Source organism: Rhinichthys klamathensis, unplaced genomic scaffold, assembly GCF_029890125.1.
Source record: "Rhinichthys klamathensis goyatoka isolate OS25496 unplaced genomic scaffold, OSU_Roscu_1.1 h1tg000127l_1, whole genome shotgun sequence".
In the NCBI taxonomy this organism is placed as follows: Eukaryota; Metazoa; Chordata; class Actinopteri; order Cypriniformes; family Leuciscidae; genus Rhinichthys; species Rhinichthys klamathensis.
Window position 1 is genome coordinate 2,483,135 of NW_026606664.1, and position 21,525 is coordinate 2,504,659.

Sequence of the window (21,525 nt, forward strand, 5' to 3'; positions counted from 1 at the left end):
GCCACTCCTTCCCCCGGTGGAGGGCTGGGGGAGAATCTTTTCTAAACCAAAGAGCTGCATCCCATCTCTGAGCCCTCAGAGGGCCGGACGACAGTGCGCGACGCTCCCGGGCCTCGCCGCTCTCGTCCCCCTCTGTCTCTGAGGGCGCGGATGACAGTGTGTGCCGTCTCCGGACCACACCACTCTCGTCCCCCTCTGTCGCCAGACCCCTGGCAGAGCAGACCCCTGTGGAACGCTGGTCCTTCCCTGGTCTCCTCTGTCAGGACGCGGAGCGTGACCGTGCCCCCGCACCGGGCCACTATGCCACCCACGCCTGGGCCGGTCACTTCGCTTCGCTGCCCCTCCGGGGGGACGTCTGTGGTTCGGATGATTCCGCTGGTTCAGTTCTTGGGAGCTTGGTTAGAGCTTCCCAACCTGTCCCGCTGGGTCGCCCGAACTATCAGGCTCGGCTATGCGATCCAATTCGCACGGCCTCCTCCCCGCTTCAGCGGAGTCCGTTTTACTATGGTCGGTGGCAATGCCCCGATCATGAGAGCGGGGTTGCCACCCTGCTGGCGAAGGGTGCAATCGAGACTGTCCCTCCAGCCGAAATGAGGTCAGGGTTTTACAGCCCGTACTTCATTGTCCCCAAGAAGACCGGTGGGTTACGGACAATCCTGGATCTGCGCGTCTTGAGCCGCTCCCTTCACAGGCTGCCGTTCAAGATGCTCACGGCCAAACGCATTTTCGAATGCGTGCGGCCACAGGATTGGTTTGCAGTGATAGACCTGAAGGACGCCTACTTTCATGTCTCCATTTTACCTCGACACAGACCGTTTCTTCGGTTTGCTTTCGAGGGGCAGGCATACTAGTACGCGGTTCTCCCATTCGGGCTGGCTCTGTCTCCTCGCGTCTTTACGAAGGTCGTCGAGGCAGCCCTTGTTCCCCTACGCGTACACGGGGTTCGCATCCTGAATTATCTCGATGACTGGCTAATATTAGCTCACTCTCGAGATCAGGTTTGCGAACAGAGACCTTGTGCTCCGGCACCTAGCCCGTCTGGGCCTTCGGGTCAACTGGGAGAAGAGCAAACTCTGCCCCGTGCAGAGGATCTCTTTTCTCGGTATGGAGATCGACTCGGTCGCCATGTCTGCGCAGCTCACGAGCGAGTGCGCACACTCACTGCTGACTTGTCTTCGACAGTTCGAGGGCAAGAGTGCGGTCCCACTGAAATTGTTTCAGAGGCTCCTGGGGCATATGGCATCTGCAGCCGCGGCAACGCCACTCGGATTGCTTCATATGAGACCGCTTCAGCTGTGGCTTCGCGATCGAGTCCCGAGGTGGGCATGGCATCATGGCACGCTCCGAGTCCCAGTGACTCCGACCTGCCGTCAGACCTTCACCCCGTGGAGGAACCTCAGTTTTCTACTGGCCGGAGTTCCCCTAGAACGAGTTTCCAGGCATGTTGTTGTCTCCACAGATGCCTCGTCCACGGGCTGGGGCGCCATGTGCAACGGACATGCTGCCGCGGGCTCCTGGACAGGACCCCAGCGCCTTCTGCATGTCAGTTGCCTCGAGTTACTGGCAGTTCGCCTTGCCCTGCACCGTTTTCGAACGTTGCTCATGGGTCAACACGTACTAGTCTGTTCAGACAATACCGCGACAGTAGCGTACATCAACCATCAAGGTGGTCTACGCTCCCGCCGTATGTCGCAACTCGCACGCCACCTCCTCCTATGGAGTCAGAAGCACCTGAGGTCCCTTCATGCTATCTACATTCCGGGAGATCGGAACTTTGCAGCCGACGAGCTGTCACGGTTTCGGCCCATCTCCGGCGAATGGCGACTCCATCCCCAGTCGGTCCACCTGATTTGGGACCAGTTCGGGGACGCACAGGTAGACCTGTTTGCCTCCCACGACTCATCCCACTGCGCCCTGTATTACTCCCTGACCGAGGGCACGCTCGGCACAGATGCACTGGCGCACAGCTGGCCGCGGGGCCTCCGCTTATATGCGTTTCCCCCAGTGAGCCTTCTCGCACGGACCCTGTGCAAGATCAAGGAGGACGAGGAGCAGGTCATTCTGGTTGCGCCGTATTGGCCCACCCGGACCTGGTTCTCCGAACTGATACTCCTCGCGACAGCACCTCCTTGGCCAATTCCTCTGAGGAAGGACCTCCTTTCTCAGGGGCGGGGCACCCTATGGCACCCTCGTCCCGATCTTTGGAACCTCCACGTGTGGCTCCTGGACGGGACAAGGCAGGTTTGAGTACCCTGCCACCAGTGGTGGCGGCTACCATCACTTCCGCTAGAGCATCGTCCACGAGACATGTCTATGCGTTGAAGTGGAACCTCTTCGTCAACTGGTGCTCTTCTCGCCGAGAAGACCCCAGGAGATGCTCGATCAGTGTCGTGCTTTCTTTCCTGCAAGATGGGTTGGAGCGAAGGCTGTCTCCCTCCACCCTGAAGGTGTATATGTCCGCTATCGCCGCTTATCACGAAGCAGTTGAAGGTAAGTCTCTTGGAAAGCACGACCTGATCATCAGGTTCCTGAGAGGAGCGAGGAGACTGAATCCTTCTCGCCCTCCTCTCGTTCCCTCTTGGGACCTCTCAGTGGTGTTAAATGCCCTGCAGAGGGCTCCCTTTGAGCCTCTGCAATCAGCTGAGCTTAAGTTCCTGTCAATGAAGACAGCGCTCCTGATTGCACTGGCCTCCATCAAGAGGGTAGGGGACCTGCACGCATTCTCCGTTGACGAAGCGTGCCTGGAGTTCGGGCCGGGTCACTCTCACGTGATCCTGAGACCCCGGCCTGGATATGTGCCCAAGGTTCCTACCACTCCCTTCCGGGACCAGGTGGTGAACCTGCAAGCGCTGCCCCGGGAGGAGGCAGACCCAGCCTTGGCACTGCTCTGTCCAGTACGCGCTCTCCGTGCTTACGTAGACAGGACGCAGTGTTTCAGGACCTCAGACCAGCTCTTTGTCTGTTATGGTGGGAAGCTGAAGGGAAAGACTCTCTCCAAGCAAAGGTTGTCTCACTGGATAGTGGACGCCATTGCTTTGGCATACCAGCAGCAAGGTCGACCGTGCCCCCTTGGTGTGACCGCCCACTCCACCCGGAGTGTGGCGTCCTCTTGGGCTTTAGCGCATGGCGCCTTGCTAACAGACATCTGCAGAGCTGCAGGCTGGGCGACACCTAACACATTCGCCAGATTCTACAATCTGCGAGTGGAGCCAGTCTCCTCCCATGTACTGTCTTTTTCAAGCTAACATGGGAGTCGTTAGGTGTCTTCGCTTGCTCGCATTCCACTCCACGGACTGGATACGTGCGATATTTCCTCAGGTGAGCCTTCCTCTCTGAAGCCCTGAGTTCCTCCAGCACTGTTGACGCTGGCGCCAGTGTTTATTGCCTGTGCGTCGGCTAGGTGCCTCCGTGTGCATGGTTCCTCCCCTGAGTAACCCCCACATGTGTATTTCCACTGTAAGCCTCTTTGTCTTTCCCTCGGCAAGCCACCTTGCCACTCCTGGAGTTGAAAGTTGCCACCCCACGGGCTGGTCACTCCAGTGTTCCTCCATATGAAGCCCCCCTCGGGCCATATGTGTATTCTTAAGTCCTCCCTACGGGTAGGCATGCTGCGGCATATCTCCCCTGAGATATGCTTCCCAGTGTACCTTGGTATTCCTGTGTTAAGTAGGACTCCTTCATCCGTGCCTATATCACGACAGGGAGGTCAGACTTCGCAGGGCACTGGAAGACAGCTGTGAAGGTGGCGTGATTACACGGGGACCCCCATTCTCCGTCATCCGACGTAACTCGGAGTGACTACGAAAGGGAACGTTACGTCTCCTTGCCACTTCCGCTGTACCGCTGGGTAGACGCCTGAGTTCAGTCTCGGCTCCTCAGCGAAGACATGATCTGCTGTTGCAGGTGTCTCTCCTTAAATACCCACGCGGTGGGGCGGAGATACATTATGCAAATTCCGCAGACCCATGGCATTTCATTGCCATAGGCTCGTTTTTTAATACTCGAAGATGATAGGCTTTCTGGCGAAACCACTATTCTCCGTCATCCGACGTAACGTCTCCGTTCCCTACTCAGGGAACGAGGGTTACATCCGTAACCGAGACGTTTTTGTTACTGTACCTTTAAGACTTTTATATGCAAATTAACTCACTATAATAACTTTGCAATTGTTTTAGACAGAAATAGTCATTTTTTACAGTGTAGTCTTTGATCAAAGTATAACCTTCTCTACAACTGAATTGACTTTTCTTGTTTGCTGATGTAATGAAAGCCATGTGGGCGGGGCCAATAATAGTAGCCAATAATATCAATGTTAGTTTATCGCTATTCAATCAAATCCTGATGGATAAAATGAAGTCCTGCCCTACAGTATTTTCCATTATTTATTCTGTTTGAAAATACTTGCGTTATATAGTGCTAAAGTCAAATGTGTTGCGTTTCGTAATTTGATTATAGTGTTGTCTTTACGAAGTCTATTACAGTTTGTGATTCTGTTTTTCCTTTCACATCACTTCCTTCTCATTCAAAGTTTCTCTCTTCTTTGACTCACCAGATTACTGCTTTTGTTAATTCATTAAATCTAGATTTTCATCTTTCCGTAGTGGCTTCAAAAATATACATATCGATAAACTTGCATTGTATATCAAAAAATGTAGAAGATTACTATTCCAGCCTTAATATCTTTAATAACAAATATTTTACTTGTCTATCTGCAGGGCTGCACATGCCATGCAGAATATATGTATATATCTTGGCCACAAAATAAGAATTTGTTTCCACAAACTAAGTATTCGTTCTATCGCTTTAGAAGATCATGGCCACGATTTACTAATTTGTCCACTCGTTTTAGTTAAATAATAGCCACGAATTAAAGAATTCGTTCCCTCGTTTTAGTAAATCGTGGCCACGTTGAACTAATTCATTCCCTCGTTTTGATTGAACTAAATCAAGGGAATTTATAACAACATGGCCACGATTTACTTAAAACGACATACATTTTTTTCCACCGCATGTTATGTGCAGGCTCCGTATCTATCTCTACCCACTGCATTTCTAATATCCCTCTCTGCCACTCTTGTTCCATGTCTGTCTTCCTCTCTGCATATTTCTACTGGCTGCTTCTGTGTGTCTCCACCCCTTCTGGCTCCCTCTGCTGTCTTGGTTGTGTACCAGCAGCCTCCAGAAGACAAAAGCTGGGTGTATTCTCCTCTGCACTTCAGCACAGGGTCAAAGACCCTTCCAGAGGACGAAGAGGAGAGTGAAACAGTAAGTGCGCGCCGTGTCGTGGTCGACCTGGGTTTGTAATTCTTGATGTTGACAGTTGACGATTATTCCTCGCACATTCTTTAATAAGCCACAGTATTCAAACGCTATTAATGTGTCCCAACAGTAATCAGACCTCAGGAGAGAGGAGCAGCTCCGAGGTTTGGACTCCTCAGACTCATCACGTCCCGAAGCTCTACTGGTCGGATGCTACTGTTGGAATTTCCGCAACTCAAGCTTCATTTGCATCGTTCTATCACCCACTTCACAAACAACACCAAGCGAGTAGCAATACCAATGTCCAGACGTATTTATGGGGAAAAATTTATATATTTGTTTAATTATTTTGTTTTGTTGAAATGTTTTGGTTTTTCGTTCATTGTCCAATTTGCATACTGTGAACGTGTTCTCCAATTTGAGCTCTGGGATGCAAGACTCCTAAGAGTAGGCTGTATGCTATTTTTGAAATGATTTATTTTAATTTTTTATTCTTTTTGGGCTGTAGGCTATGTGACCTTAATTTAAAAAAGAAAGACATTTTTTATAGTTATGTATGCTACTCTGGTTGTTAATGCACGTTGGTTATCAGTAGCTTTGTTCCTTAACCGTTTGAAAAAATGCAAATTCATTTGTTTTATTTCTAATTAATCTGCATTCTTGCAAATGATCCCAAATGATAGTTCATATTGTGTTCCATTTCTGTTGCAGTCCTTTAATACTAATTTTAATTTTTTAATTTCTGGATATCCCCTCCCCCGTCATCGGGGCCATTAAGATTGTGGACCAAATTATTGTGTGGGAGGCCAAATATGTAAAACAAATTGTTACCATATCACAATCATTTCACTATCAGAAATATTTCAGTTAAAAAGTTTTAAATTGTAAATCCATATGTATAGAATTTGTGTGTGTGCCTATGCATTGAGCGTGTTTGTGGTTTTGAGTAAGCGAGTGTATCATTTTTCACAATGGAAGTGTGTGACACTGATTCTTATGATGTGGCCAGTTGCTATTGCAGTTGTATCTAAAATAAAAGGACTACTGCAGCAATATTTGTAAAGTGTAGCACACACAAATTTTGGTTGCCTTGATTTTTTTTGCCAACCTCAATTCTATTGTAGTTATAAAATATTCACTGATTCAGTCTTTTTTTCTGTCTTAGAGAATTTGTAAATAGATCTTTAAATACATATAAAATATATTTTAAATGTTATTTGAACTTTTATTTTGTATTTTATTTTGCAAAAGATGTCCAAGCCTAGGTCCACACAAAACCCACCCATTCTTCCAGTGTTGAGGACATGCGCCATTTCTTGTGTTAAGTCTAAGCTTTCTTTGTATCATATGTATAAACTTTACAGTTCAGATTGTAAAGTCTATACGTTCTCAGACATACAACTGTATCAATCGCTTACTCTTCCAACAGTTGAGCTGTGTTTGTGTGGTCAAAAAGCTGTGTGCCCCCCCTCAATATCAAGAGCATGACAAAACATGAGTCTACTTACATCGATGTACAGCATAGACATTTATCCTACAAAAAAAAAAAAAAAAACCACAACCAATGGACCCATGTGTGTACATTTGTTAAAACCCTTAAAATAAATACAACTCTTGATTCACAGGTTTCTTGTTGATTTTTATATTTTAGTCAGTCGTTTCTTATACCATTCAGAATTTCCCAAGTATTATAAAAACGGTCTGTAATGTGGAAAAGGGCTTAGCGCCACATCAGGTTCTAAACCGATATAAAAAGGTTTTTAAAAAAGCAGCAAACTTTAAAATGAATACTGCACATGTATTAGGAAAAAAATTACACTTTTAAACATTTTTCCATTCATTTTTAAACACTTTCAATAAAACCATCTGCCAAATGCATAAATGCAAGTATCATCAGAGCAAGGTAGCCAGGTTTGTGCAGGCGCACCAGATTTGCAGAGATAATGACTAAAAAGGACCACACATCACTGTGTAAGTTCTCAATGTTGAGATTTATTAGCAAACCTTTAACAAAGGCAATTTCTTGGAAAGCATCACAATAAAAAGTGGGGAGAAAAAAAAACCATTTGGTCTCTAAAAGTCATAAGCAAAACTAAAAGTGTACCATTCGGCACAAATACAAATATGTAACTTGACAAATCAATTGGAAAGCATAGTGAGTTGGGTGGAGGGAATCATATGCAGAAGGCAAAAGACGACAATTATGCATTTCTGTCAATCCTGACATCAATCTCTCGTCCATTGAGCCGGTAGCCGTTCATGGTACGACAGGCTCGCTCGGCAGTATCCGGACTATCAAACCGCACCACACCACAGCCCTTGGATTTGCCATTCTCCATCTTTATGTCCGCATACTGCACCATGCCTGGTAGAAAAACGCACATCATAATGATTAGTTAAATGAGAAACGTCAATGCAGAAAATGGATGGGTTTGCTATAGATGGAAAAAAAGTCTCACCACATGAATTGAAAGTGTCCTTCAACATCTTCCAGGTGAAGTCAAAGGGCAGCTGTAAAAATAGACATTAACATTACAAATGGAGGAAAAGATGTATATATATGAATATGACATTTGAAAGAATGTTCTTAATCTTTAATCAAATTATAACTCTACAACTGAAACAACTTTTCTTGTCTGCTGATATAACAAAAGCCGTGTGGGCAGGAACAAATGATATAATTTTAACTTGCCAATCAAATCCTAATGTATAAACAAACATCGGAATAACAGTTTGTGATCATACATGCTTTCCTGCATTTCTTTATTATTATTATCTTTAAAAAAAAAGTAAGATAAAACGCTTACATTTCTGACAAAAATCTGGCAGCCCTTCCTGGCATTGGCTCCGCCAACCCCTGGACCTCCTTGTCCAGACCCACTGAAAGGAGTGCCGAAGTTGCCGCGGTCCATATCAGCAGGTCTATCAAACTGACCACCAACGCCACCAGAGCCCATACGATCCATGCTGGTACCCATGCGGTCAAGACCTGAGGAGGGGAAGCGGTCCATGCCACCGGAGCCCATGCGGTCGAAGTTTGTACCCATTCGGTCGAGGCCTGTGTTCATCCTGTCCATACCCATAGGAGAGGCAAAGTCCATTCCGCCACTCATACGATCCATGCTGGACGGGCCCAAGCGGTCGAACCCTGCAGGGCCCATGCGGTCCACAGTGGAGCTCATGCGGTCGATGCCTGATCCCAGCCGATCCATACTGGGCCCTAGCCGGTCGAGCCCTGAACCCATTCTGTCAAAGCCAGTTCCTAACCGGTCCAGATCAGACATGCGGTCCATGCGATCCATTCCCATTCGGTCTAGTCCTCCCATGCGGTCCATGCCACCACCAAGCCGGTCCATGCCAGAATTCATGCGATCCATTCCCATGGTGTTTCCTGGCAATCAATCAAAAAGCAAAATTTTATATAAAAACTTTTAAATAAAATTATAATTTAATAAATGTAAAAGAGGAAAGATTAAACATCACTAACCCATTCCTCGGTCAAAAGAGTCTCCGAAGTTGCTACGGGACATTCCCATGTCATTACGACCACCAAATTCTCTATCAAAGCCACCGCCAATTCCACGATCCATATCTGCAATAATAAAAAAAGGTTTCAAACTTAAAACTGAAGAGCAAACCAGATTTAAAAAAACAACTGTAAATGCATTTACCATTCATTCTTCCCATTCCAGAGGGTCCAAAACGATCCATGTTGTTCATACCACCTCCAAAATTATCCATCCCTGAAATATCATAAAATGATAATTACATACTATATACTTTTCATATACATGTAATTTTTATACTACAAACTACGCAAAATTTTTTTTTAGCGATTTAGTACATAAAATAAGCAGCAACTTAAAATTCTTGAAGATAAAATAAAAACACTGAAGTTAAAACTCTTCTGCTCAGGAGTTACTGCAGCTAGTATGTAATGCAGTTTGGATATCACTAGGGATGTCAATTTTCACAAATTCCCATGATCGATCGTCATTTAAATTAACGATCAATTAATCGATTAATCATTAGCCTTAATACTGCAATATGCGTCTGCTGCAGCAGTGCATATTGCCAACAGCATGACAGCGTCTGCAAATGCTGCTCAAACCGCTATGTTCCTCACCAAATTAATGAGAATGGTTTTAATCTAAATAAAGGGCTAGTAGGATTGTAAAATGTTTCGATGTGATTGATAATTAAATTAAATATTTAATAATCAAATATAACGACTAATACAACGTGTCACCAACGCCGCCTCAGATGCGCTTGTCAGAATGTGTGACTTGTGGACGCGTGCTCTTCCTGGAACAACGCACTTAAAACGGCAACTAAACCCAATGAATTCACACCGATTTAATACAATAGTGTTCTCATGTTATGTAATATGACAGTCCCAAATTAATCCTCGTTATTAGTCGTGCATTCTGCTTGAGCGGCGCGCGCTGAATGAATAACCGTTGAGCACTTTGCTAGCACGTTATTTAACACAAAGAAACGCATCCTATGAGATTAATCAGATATCTACAAAATAAACATAATATTACAAATTATATTTGCACAAAATGACGTGAATGCACAAGTGAACTTGAACTAAGTTACGTGCCATTCAGAATGACTCATGTTGTGGACGCGCTCTTCCTGGAACAACACGACACGGCAACTAAACCCAAATAATTCACAATGTTTTATTACAATATTGTTCTCTTTATAATGTTATATAATATGACAGCCCCAATAGTCGTTATTAGTCGTGCATTGCCATTTGAGCTGCGCGCGCTAAAGATCACGCTGCGTCAATTCTTAACCAAATGCATCCAACATGAGATAAATCAGATAGATAGGCGCACACAAAATAAACTATTACAACTTACATTTGCACAAAACAAAAGGCAGCGAATGCACACGCAAACTTATAGTCATGATGAAGGTGTAAAATAGTCCCAAACATAACTCCGGCGCGCTCGCTTACATGTTTCGCGGTTGAGCAGCACGCACGCGCATGAACCTGCTTAATCGATGATCGATAAGGTTTATCGATTAAACGTGTTATCGACAATTAATTGATCGTCGATTAATCGTTGACATCCCTAGATATCACCCATTCTAACAGACTGACCGCCATTTGAACTATAGCATGCAAATCATAACCCTGCAGGTTCCTTCAAGATCTAAAAAAAAAAAAAAAAAGAAGTCCAAAACAGGCACAAAAAAAAAAAAAAAGGCTGATGAGATGTCCTGAAAAACACATACCTCCCACTCTACCCATGCCACCAAAGCCCATTCCATCCATTCCTATAAAGAAAATTCATTCATGGAGAGGGGTGGGGAATGATGGTCAGTGTACATGCACAAACAATCCAAAAGGTTCAACAGGCGACATGCTATTACCTCCTGGTCCCATGTTGCCCATTCCACCCCGGTTGAGCTGGGTGGCATCGATGGGTTGACCGCCGGGTCCCAGACCAAGACCGATACCGCTAAGACCACCTGCACGAGATTGTGAGAATTGGTTTAGGGGGAAAAAACTAGCCAATTGCAAGATGACGGTTCACATGGCAAACGTGAATATCAAGTCAACACTTACGAGGGAGTGCTGGAGGACGATCTGGGGGTGCAAAATCACCTTTGGGAAGGGACTTCTCATCCTGAAAAAACAATGACCGATGTGAAGAGGCAGATTTTAATGAGCTTACAATCATATTGCCAATGTATCGCTAAACCTACATGATTACTTACCAGTTTGACATGCATGACCCTGTTGAAGAGGAGCTGTCCGTTGAACATGGCTAACATCAATTAAGGAAAACTTTTAAGCATTGCACATTTTATATTTGCACATTAAATAACCTTATTCCAACCAATTCCACATATCAAAAGCTATTGTAAAGGATACAGACTGCTTGAACGGCCTCAATGGGCATCTCAAACGTGACCGTTCCCATGCCTCTGCTTTTCCCATCCTTATCCTCCAGGATATCAGCACGCACAACCACTCCAGCCATTCCGAACACCTCTTTGAGCTTCTTCCAGCCAACCTTGTAGTCCAGCTGTGCAGACAGATACCATATGAACAGTCAGGGTTCACGTTTTAAAACTCAACGTTTGGTTACAGAGTTAATTCAAACTCTTAAACTCTTACATTGGCCACAAAAATGGTGCTTCCGATTTTTCCAGACTGAAGTCCATGGATGATCTCATTGGGAATGTTGGGGTTGTTCATGAGACTGGGAGGGATGTTGACCAGTGGAGGAGCGCCGGGCCCTGGGCCCATCCCCATGCCTCCACCCATTCCGCCTCCCATGCCTCCACCCATGCCTCCTCCCATGCCTCCACCCATGCCTGGTGGTCCGCCGCCGCCGCCACCACCACCTCCCCCGTGAGCCCGATTAGCTTCACGCTGGGCAATCACTCCATCTGGATCCTGGGAGAGCAATACAGGGGGGTTGATTATAATTGGGCTGAACAATAGACAAAAATAATGCACAGAGAAATTGAATGTCACCAAAAGACTGGAAACAGATCATTTTAGCTCAGGGCTCCAGACTAACTTTTCCACTGGTTGCACTGGTGCTACCAACTTTCTCAGTTGGTCGCACCAGCATATGATTTGGTCGCACCTTTTTTTTTTTTTTGCTACATGCCATGGGATTAATCAATGCATGCTGAGCTGATGAATAGTGGTTTTAATGGGCCAAGGTTAGCAAAGGCTTTCTGGGTTGCAGCATAAATACCTGTAATATATTATATAAAAACACATGTAATATATGGTAATTATCATTGCCAAATTTCAGGATTTTCATGTATTTTGGACAGTAATTTTAATCTGTAATTTTAAGCATTTTACATTTGAATTATACAATCTATTTATTTACATTTGAATTATATTATATCTATCTATCTATCTATTATAATCTTTGTGTCTATTATCATCTTTCTATCTTTTAAAAATCATTAAACATTCAAATATATGCATTACATTTTAAAATATTAAATACGCTGATACAGATTTTCGTTATCAAAGTTTATAGTTGTAACAAAAATCTGAAATCTCACACCTTACCTTCTGCATTTTATAATCACTTCCTTTTCCTCTGTGGAGCGATTACTCTCATCTAACCGCTGAAAAGACGTAGGAAGGGGCTCGGTGTTTAGTGAGACCTTTTCATTTTTATATGCCTTAATTCCTAATTGGCGCGTTTCACCATCAGTGTGCAATGCACGTGACGTGTACGTTCGTCAATAAATAAACTGCACGTGTCTTGCGGAAGAACACTGTAGCCGGAGCTCCTTCTCTCCGTTAATGTCTATGGCGAGTCACGCAGGCACTGGGCAACTCCGCAGCCGAGACGACCCCGGGATAAAATAGTCAGAATATAAACACTTATTATAGGCGTACCGTAGTGATTCAGGATAAGTCAAAAAGACGGTTTTGAAAATGTATTCATGATGTAGGCTACTCGTTCATTTTGAACATATTGTTACGGACTGCAGCAGCTGATACAACGGCGTTCTGTTGCGCGAACGTCCACTCGCACAAATGCGACCAATTTTAACTCGCACATTCTCAAAAAACGGTCGCATATGCGACCAATTTGGTCGCAGTCTGGAACCCTGTAGCTATATTCACCTAGTTTTTTTTCATCTACAAGATGCACTCACCTCCTTGACCTTAAGAGGACGGCCATTCATGACATGTTTGTTGACTTTTTCTACAGCCTTTTTCATGAGTTCTTCAGTTCTGAACTCAACCACACTTTGAGAGAATAAAATAAATTGTTAGCAAGAGAAGTGCAGAACAGACAAATACGAGAAATGATCGATGGGCTGAATGATACTTACGCACAACCCTTTGTTCAGTCAGCACACCAGCCAGGATCAACGAACAAATAAAACGTGAATGAGAGAGACAATTAGAAAAAAAGCCACAGGACATCATTGACAACTGACTCAGGAAACCTTTAAAAAAATACTTCAGGCACACTAAATTGATACAAAAATATATATATATATTGTCATATAATACTTCTCTGTGGTGTTCACTTACTGCAAAACAGTTACATTTAGTGCATAATTACATCCAAACTCAAAATGGCTGACAAGATTAATTGACCAGAATACACAACCGGCCTTCAGTTCCAATTACGCATTCAAGCTCCATTTCTGTTGTTATCCCACTAGAATCGCTCAACAAATCATTGACGCCAGGTTATCCTTGTTTAGTTACTGAACACCACCTTAAGTCCAAAATGAGACTCGCAGTGCAATAAAGCTACCTCTTAAATCAAACAAAAACCAGAATTACTATATAACTGGTTCCACTCAGAACCGCAGTCGGCGTCCATTTTTGTTCGAATGCCACCCAAGACAACACATTTTGAACTCTCAACCCAGTCCTGAACATCCCACATTAAAATCTAAGAGTACATATAAGAACTCAAGCGGACAAAGGGAGGTTCGTCTCTTGCACTTACCCTTGATTTGCCTTCTCCGTCCATTAAGTGTTCCACGTACGTTACCTCACCCACTACAAATCAGATTCCAGACGACACACACCAAGGGGAGAGAAGCCGAGAGAACAATTGGGGTTTAGAGCAGACACAAACGGGGGGACGGTGAGAGTGAGCTCGGCCTGCGAGTCCAGAGCCTCCTCCCCCAGCACCTCAGCAGCACAAATTCTGGTACAGGTCTACAAGAAGCAAGCTGTAAAAGGTTAAGGAAAACTTCTTAAGCTGTCCTTGCTGGGATCCTCATTCAACATCCAAGACTGACCAAAAGGATTTTACCTCCCGAGCCATCGAAAATTGGATGGATTGCCAACTAAGGCCTTTGTTGGACGTCAATGAAAACGTCTGTTAAGGTTAACACGTCTTCGGCTACCTCCAAAACATTCAACACACCTAAACCGTGTCGATAAGGCAAAAAAAAAAGTAGCTAAATAAAAATAGCTAAACCTAGATTATAAAATAAATGTTTAGAAATTACAGAAACCTCATCCACCTGGAACCAACTTGGCTTCCCAACTAAACAATTGGCATTGAGACTCTTGAATTTAATCGATTAGCCAAACCAGCTCCAACAAGTCCCGTTGGATGAACACTCAAGAATAGGATTAGATGCTGACTTTGCATCCGATGAGACTGCAAACCAAAACAAGGTCTAGTCTGTTTGTCAAAAACTACATCGAACCACCTGGCATTTCTCCAGCAAGAACGTCTGTCCATAAGATAAAACAAGGACCAGCTTAAGAAGCTGCTTTACTCTGTAGACCTGTACCCCCAGAAATCAATCACACATCCATTTTTTTATGGGCACAATAATGAAGATCTGCTGCAACAACATTCACTCTGGCAAACCTAAAAAAGAAAATGCAATTTAATTCTACAAGCAACAATTTCCACATGAAATTCCCCATGCGTAAGATTCATTAGGCATGGAGGGGGTACTACACATGGATTGGGAAAAATGTGACCACTCATGGGTTGTTCTGAAATACTATCCAACAGGTTAGGGTGAAATCTACACACTTTCTCCAAAGCCAAAGAGACCGATTGATGGCATCAGATTCGTATGAATGGATTAAACTCTGTTCTAAATGTATGTGCAGTTCGCACAAGTTTAAAGTGCCATCAAGCCACATTAGGAATCTTGAATAATTTAACTTTTCCACAACAGCCTTTTTCCCACAAGACACTTTTCGAACAGCCTTTTTTTCCAAGACCACTTCCCCATGATGGGATGTTTATCCTCTGACCTAAAGCAACTGTGTAGTTGGCCACCTTCAAAACCCCCAAAACTAAAAAAAGGTCCTAACCTAACCTGGGATATACAACCAAGCAGCACAAAACCTTACCTTTTTCCTTCATGAGATCTTTCAGCGTTTGCCATTTAACATCATAGGGAATGTTGCTGACAAACACACGGTATCTCTTGTTGGGGTTTCCGTAAGGTTCAAATCGTCCCCCGCCACCACGCTTTTGGGGCCTCTCCTTTCTCGACTCATGGTTGGACTTGCCGTTCACTGAATTTCTGTATGGAAAAGAAAACGTGCAAAATCAACAAACTCAGGAGACAAAACTATATTTTGTGTGAGCAGTTGTGTTTCTTTATTCATTGTACGGAGTTTAAATTGTTCCACCCTTAAGTTTAAAGACTCAATTTGACACGTTTTCTGTGTTATAGAAATAAAATGTATTAAAATAAGGTCTAACAGGGTTTAACATAGTGTCATTTTGAACCATCACTCTAACTAGTTTGAGATCAAATGTTTTTGTAGTTTCCGAAATTATACTTGCCATTAATCGAAGAATAATGTTTGTTTTATCTTTTGTCTAACAATAACCTGACAACAGGGCTGAGATTGCAGTTATAGAGATAAATATTACATTTTAGTTATCAAATTTATCATAAATTTTTAATATATTAAATATTTTTAAGTGAAGGGTTTCTTAGATGATAATGCGTATAAAAAAATCAATTCATTAATATCTAACGAGGGCCACAAACTGAACAGACATGCAACTAACTTAGGCCAAGCAGCAAACAAAGGACACTCGTCTTGTGCTTGTTACCGATCAAAAAAGTGTTTCATATGTCGTCTATATGCTTCATTTCGTGTATAAAACACATTTCATGCATGATGTTTCCTTAGCTTGTTTCCTGCCGTTGTGAATCCAACGACTCTTTGTTTCAGCAGGATATATGAGCCAACCAAACGATTTTGTCCTTAAGCAAAAAACCATGATATTTTACTGCAGCTTAACTATTACGATTATTATCATTAAAAATGCACGCGGCATCTAATACTATTTTAAACATATAAGAAGCTAAACGTGTAGAAAAAACAAGCAGTTGTCGCGTTACCCTTGGCCTGGTTTCTCTGGCGAAGCCTCAGTCGACATTTTGCCTTCAGATGTTTGCCGTTTTCCTCCTCTTCCAGATTAAGCTGCTCTAAACCACGCAGACTAGGTCTAGATAAAGATAAACACGAGTTTAAAGTTGTAAAAACAATGCTCAGACGTGTTGCTGTCTCGGCGAGGTGATGTTTCTCCACTACTGGAAATAATATTCAGCCGCTGCTTGCGTCCTTCGTCTGGTGAAATGGCGGCGACGCAAAGGGAGCGAGGCTGATATTGGAGGCGAAGAAAGGCATGATGGGAAACAATGTGTGACGCGCGTTCTCGTTTGAAACTCCCAGGAAAGCGTCAAAGCGGCCCGTAATTAGGTGTTGTTATAACTATTATTTTATGACATTAAATGTAGTTCACCCAAAAATCACCCGTATGAATTTCTTTCTTCTGCTGAACACAAAAGAAGATATTTTGAACAGAACGGTTGATGGAACAGTCAACCCCATTGACTTCCATAGTATTTTTTTTTTCCATACTATGGAAGTCAATGGGGAACATCAACTGTTACCAACATTCTTCAAAATACCTTCTTTTGTGTTCAACAGAATAAAGAAACTCTTTATACAGGTTTGGTACAAGAGCCATTCTACCGAAAGGGTGACATTTCTGTCCTCAGGACATTAAATGTATAAAATTGCATGAAATTTAACTCTAAAAGACATTTTATTATTAAGCAAAATGTCCTGCACATTAAGCTAACTACAAATTTAAAATGTATAATTAAAAACATTAATAAAAACTACATGGAACACAAAAAAATAGCATTTTCTGCATGTCCCCACTCTTTATCTCTAAAATTTACCATGAAATATGATGATTAAAATCCTTCAGAAATCTTAATTTGTTTGCATTGTTGTGTGACTTTATATCCAATCTATGCTTTAAAATGTTTTTTTTTTCATGAGAAAAAAATATTTTATCTAATATTTTAGATAAAATACAATTTTTAGTCCTGTCCCCGGGTTTTCACTCAGTCCTGTTATCCTAACACATCCCCCCCTCTGAAAAATTTGGAATATTCCACAAGACACATTTTCAACAGGAAGTTGGATCATCTGGATCTTCTGAAGGCAATGGGAAGACCATAAGTAAGTCCTCTCATTTTAATTTCTGTATATTTGATGAAATTGTAACTATGACTGAGAAGGTAAATCTCAACATACTGTCCTGTTACCTAAATTATTTCTTAGATTTTATTTGTTTATTTTAAAAATATGAACTTTTGGTAAGTCACTAGAAATTGCTCAGTGTCCTCATGCTGTTAGCATGTATGCTATGTGACCATATGGCATGTATTTGATAACTTTTTGCTTAAAAACTCAATCCTGTTACTTTCAGTCCTGTTGCTTATATGAATAAATAACAGGAGTGAGTTAAAGTAACAGGAGTGAGTAGAGTCCTCTGTTTTGTTGATTTAATACTGTAAATATTAGTTTATATAATACTATTCACCTGAATTATGAGTTTTAAGGTTGCAATTACTTATATTATAGACATTAGCATTAGTTTTATAATGTGAACACCATACTTCCAGGAAGCCAGTCCACCACGAGGTAACTTAAACGTTGTGTCTTTGTCTTTCTTATATTTTGTAGAAAATGGAGAAAACCCATACTATGCAGGTGCCAGAAACACACACCTATGGCAAATTGCAATGGAAGGAGCGAAACCGCAACCCTCTCTTTTCCCCCTTTTTTGTCTTAACTTCCCTCTTTCTCCCTCCATCTCTCTTCTTCTCTCTCTCCTTCTTTCTCTTTCCACCTCCTTCTCTGTGAAGTACTTCTAGCACATAGTACATCACTTCAACACAGAAATCTTATGCACACACAGTCATGTAGACTCTCTCCAATACACACACATATGGACGCTCATTCCTGTTACCAAGTGTTCATTCCTGTTACAATGTGTTCATTCCTGTTACTATTTTTTTTTCTTTTTTCTAAAAAAATAAAGTTAAACCAGTGTTTTTATCAGTTTTGTTTGGTCCATCATTTATACAATAGTTTAATAAATTAAATTATTAAAACAATTGTAAACTTGAGGGTTCGGTCTTCTTTAAAATGAAAAAAATGGCTTTGTGTTTTTTATTAAAATACACCTTGCCTTAATAAATAGTGATTTTTTTCCACAAATATCAATTATTTAAACATATAACCAACAATTTCTTTAAAATAAACACTTTCTTGTGGGCAAAACAAAGGAATTAATTGACATGCTTTTAAACATGCTTTTTAAATGGCACATGAGTTTCGGTAACAGGACTGAGAAAATGTGTCCATCTTCTGCTTAAACCTTGTAAAAAAAAAAAAAAAAAAAGTTGGCTGAGATTGACCAATACACATTTTGAATAGTTAAATATGTGTAGTATTAGATTCAGTGTTGAAAAAAGATAAAAAATCAAGTTTAATTTGGAGAGTTACAACAAGCAAATGTCACCCATTCGGTGGAATGGCTCACAACTTGAGGGTGAGTAAATTATGACAGAATTGTCATTTTTGGGTTTACTATCCCAGTAACACGACTTTACAATAAGGTTCATTAGTTAACTACCTTAGTTAACATGAACTAAGAATGAATAATACTTCTACAGCATTTATTAATCTTAGTTAATATTAATTTCAACATTTACTAATTATTAAAATCAGAGGTTGTATTTGTTAACATTAGTTAATGCACTGTGAACTAACATGAACAAACAATGAACAACTGTATTTTTATTAACTAACATAAACAAATATGAATAAATATTGCAACAAATGTATTGCTCATTGTTAGTTCATGTTAGCTAATACATAATGAACCTTATTGTAAAGTGTTCCCACTATCCCTTTGTGGCTTTTTACATTTGTGTATCATCAAAGACAACTGTTTGTGAAAAGTTAAAATATGTGAGAAGAAATCAAGGTAAATATCATATATTGTTTGTCACTTCAATTCAAGCTGTTATTTTGTCAAATTATGTGCGTGTGGAAAATATTTATTTGTATTTAGTATACACATAATGCGAATTATGCAAGTAGTAGCCCATCTGTTAGCATGAGATTGTCATGTTTTTTCCCCCCCATAAATGTTTGAAATGTCATTTCCATCACAGAATGCTATTAAACAATAGATGTTGTGAAAATGACACTTTGGTGGGAAATTTCTTGACTATCACAGGTACACTTTTGAACTGTTGCAACTCAACAGAATACAATGTATTATCAAAATAAATGGGTTGTTTAAAGTATGAAATTGTACTACCATTTAGCAATCTCTAGAAAGAACAACCGCACAGTTATCAGATCCAGAGCATCATTTTTAATTTGCTTTGCACACTTTTCTTGGCTGATTTAAAGCACCAACATATTTTGGTGAGGACATTACAGACATGTTTCTCTTAACCACTGCACAACATAAACATTGTAGTTTGCAAAAGTTCAGAGTGATAAAAATCCTGTGTTCCATGAACAAATGAAAACAAAACGGAAGCAAATATGATACAGTATGAATACATTAAAACACACACTGGCAAAATTAGAGAGATTTCAACTGAATCAACAAACTATGTGAACATGTTTACAATTAAGTTCAGATCCGATTGGTAAATGTCTCCTTTTTAAAACAGCAACAAAAGCTAAAAACCCCCTCAGAAATTTACAACAGAAACCGCATTTCCATTATAAATTAGTGAAAGTGCCATTGGATTTAAATAAGAAAGCATGCATTGGAGGAACAGATAAGTTTGGTTTTATTAACATCATTTGAGCTGCTGAACTGTTCTTGCAGGGTTGCATTTTGTGACCAGCTCATTGGCATCCACTGCAAGTTAATAAAAAATAAAAATAACATTATGAGTTCAACATTGTCCCTCTCCTCCTAAAGTCCTTCATATGCAACAACATCTACATCTATGTTTATACCATACATGTATTGTTAAGGTTATAGGTAAGAATTGCATTGTAATATTTTTGAAATTGCACTCTTGATGTATTAGCCTACATTGCAAAATAACCAGGGTATGGCCCAAAAAGTGAGGAAAGCAGGTTTCCACCTGTGGAACATCGCACAACAATGAGACGGCATTCCTCAAGTTAGCAGTAAGCTGGTAAAGTTGCCTGTCGTTGGTGATCCAAGACCACTAGTTAAACCTCTGTGGTTTGAGATAATGGTTCAAATCAACACAAAAGAGCAACTTCCTTCTGAAATCACTGAACAATGGGAAAGAGGACAATGATAAAGATGTATTATTTCTAAAACCCTTTAAAAATACCAGAATTATCAACAAATAATGCCATCATATTTTGTGTATCTATTGCACAACTTTTTTCCCTTACAAAAAATCCATTTAGAGAGGAACACGGTTTTACATTAAAGTTTTTGTTCCTCTGGTGACATCTCTCCCATTCTCCAAAGCAAAATGAGCTCACGGGAGACGGGGGGATGGATGCATTTGAGGGGAAAACATTTGGATGTTTGAATTTCCAACTACAGAAGCACCTTTTGGTTTCAAACTCACTTGTTTTCGGCACTGAACTTTGTCAGCACCGCTCCGCCGCGTGAACTACAAGCGTCTAACCGCAGGCCGATCAGCTGCGTTTCTTTAAAAAAAAAAGTGGTCAGCAAATAATACAGACATTCATGGGCCTGTCTGCTCCACACACACACACACACACACACAGAACCCTGAACCTACAGCACACAACACTTCTTAATAACAGAGACATCAGTTTATCTACACATTTACAATTGAGACGCATCCGAATTTACAGTAAAATAATTCATGGACCTACATATCTTAGGTAGCTCATTTTATTAGCCTTAAAGGAACAGTTCAACACTGTCATTATTTACTCACCCCTCATGACGTTACAGTCTTTTTTATGTGAAACCCACAGATGTTTTTTCCAGAACGGTTAAAAAAAAAGTGGTCCATACAACTTGTGCACTATATTCCAACTCTTCTAAATTCATACGAAGGCCAAAATTTAAGCTGTAATTCACTGAAAAGCTTTCAAAAATAAACTAGGCACGGCAATTCAGCCATTTCTGACTCTAAACATAAATGCAAATGAGATTTCAGAGCTTCAGGAAAGAGTACCTCTTTAATTTTGTTCTGGTTCTCTCACCAAACTATCATATGGACTTGGAAACAAGCACATGGTTCATGTATCGGTAGATGTAGCAGTAATGATTCGTCAAAATTGTTCAACGATTAAAATAACAGCAGTCAAGATTGGAATGACATGAAGGTGAGTAAATAATGACATTTTCAGGTGAACGATTACTTTACCGCCTAAAGTTCAAGCCTCAAACAATTTGCGCACTTTCAGACCTAGATCTTCCACAGCATAAGGTGTAAAAAGTCTACTTTAGG

General features: G+C 41.5%; 2 protein-coding genes and 1 long non-coding RNA gene across 11 annotated transcripts in view; 1 reads left to right on the forward strand and 2 right to left on the reverse strand.

Annotated features, from left to right (window-relative positions):
- The window catches only part of pip5k1ca (phosphatidylinositol-4-phosphate 5-kinase, type I, gamma a), a 40,471-nt gene extending 33,588 nt beyond the window's left edge, over positions 1-6,883 (forward strand). For 4 of the 8 annotated variants that reach the window (XM_056256490.1, XM_056256488.1, XM_056256494.1 and 1 more), the window contains 2 exons: positions 5,176-5,265; positions 5,390-6,883. In XM_056256490.1, coding sequence (XP_056112465.1) covers positions 5,176-5,265; positions 5,390-5,392 — 93 coding nt within the window. In that variant the 3' untranslated portion in view covers positions 5,393-6,883. Of the gene's footprint in view, positions 1-5,022; positions 5,266-5,389 lie in introns of all 8 variants that reach the window. The other 4 variants (XM_056256487.1, XM_056256486.1, XM_056256491.1 and 1 more) reach the window with 3 other exon arrangements.
- A 348-nt stretch (positions 6,884-7,231) lies between these two features.
- On the reverse strand, positions 7,232-16,351 carry hnrnpm (heterogeneous nuclear ribonucleoprotein M). Of its 2 annotated transcripts, XM_056256496.1 has the most exons (16): positions 16,123-16,351; positions 15,113-15,288; positions 13,734-13,786; positions 13,102-13,109; positions 12,922-13,015; positions 11,402-11,683; positions 11,156-11,309; positions 10,999-11,048; positions 10,847-10,907; positions 10,651-10,749; positions 10,513-10,554; positions 8,931-9,002; positions 8,747-8,851; positions 8,067-8,650; positions 7,719-7,770; positions 7,232-7,624 (listed from the first exon to the last, which is right to left on the reverse strand). In XM_056256496.1, the coding sequence occupies exons 1-16, from the start codon at positions 16,158-16,160 to the stop codon at positions 7,461-7,463; spliced, it is 2,034 nt and encodes a 677-aa protein (XP_056112471.1). In that variant the 5' UTR covers positions 16,161-16,351; the 3' UTR covers positions 7,232-7,460. The 2 variants fall into 2 exon arrangements, with proteins under 2 accessions (XP_056112471.1, XP_056112470.1); XM_056256495.1 differs by lacking the exons at positions 10,513-10,554; positions 16,123-16,351 and having other exon boundaries at positions 13,102-15,255.
- Positions 16,352-19,446: 3,095 nt separating this feature from the next.
- On the reverse strand, positions 19,447-21,181 carry LOC130089252 (uncharacterized). The gene is made up of 2 exons (XR_008807553.1): positions 20,164-21,181; positions 19,447-20,130 (listed from the first exon to the last, which is right to left on the reverse strand). It is a non-coding gene; the product is annotated as an uncharacterized LOC130089252 (long non-coding RNA).
- Positions 21,182-21,525: the final 344 nt, after the last annotated feature.

Excerpts from the sequence above, each read along its gene's own strand:
- hnrnpm (XM_056256496.1), bottom strand. The coding sequence starts at position 16,160 with ATGTCGACTGAGGCTTCGCCAGAGAAACCAGGCCAAGG. Across the intron at positions 13,787-15,112 it reads AGATCTCATGAAGGAAAAAG|TGGGTGAGGTAACGTACGTG; the intron begins GTAAGGTTTTGT and ends TCTGATTTGTAG. Across the intron at positions 9,003-10,512 it reads TGGCATGGGTAGAGTGGGAG|GGATGGATAATTTTGGAGGT; the intron begins GTATGTGTTTTT and ends ATGATATTTCAG.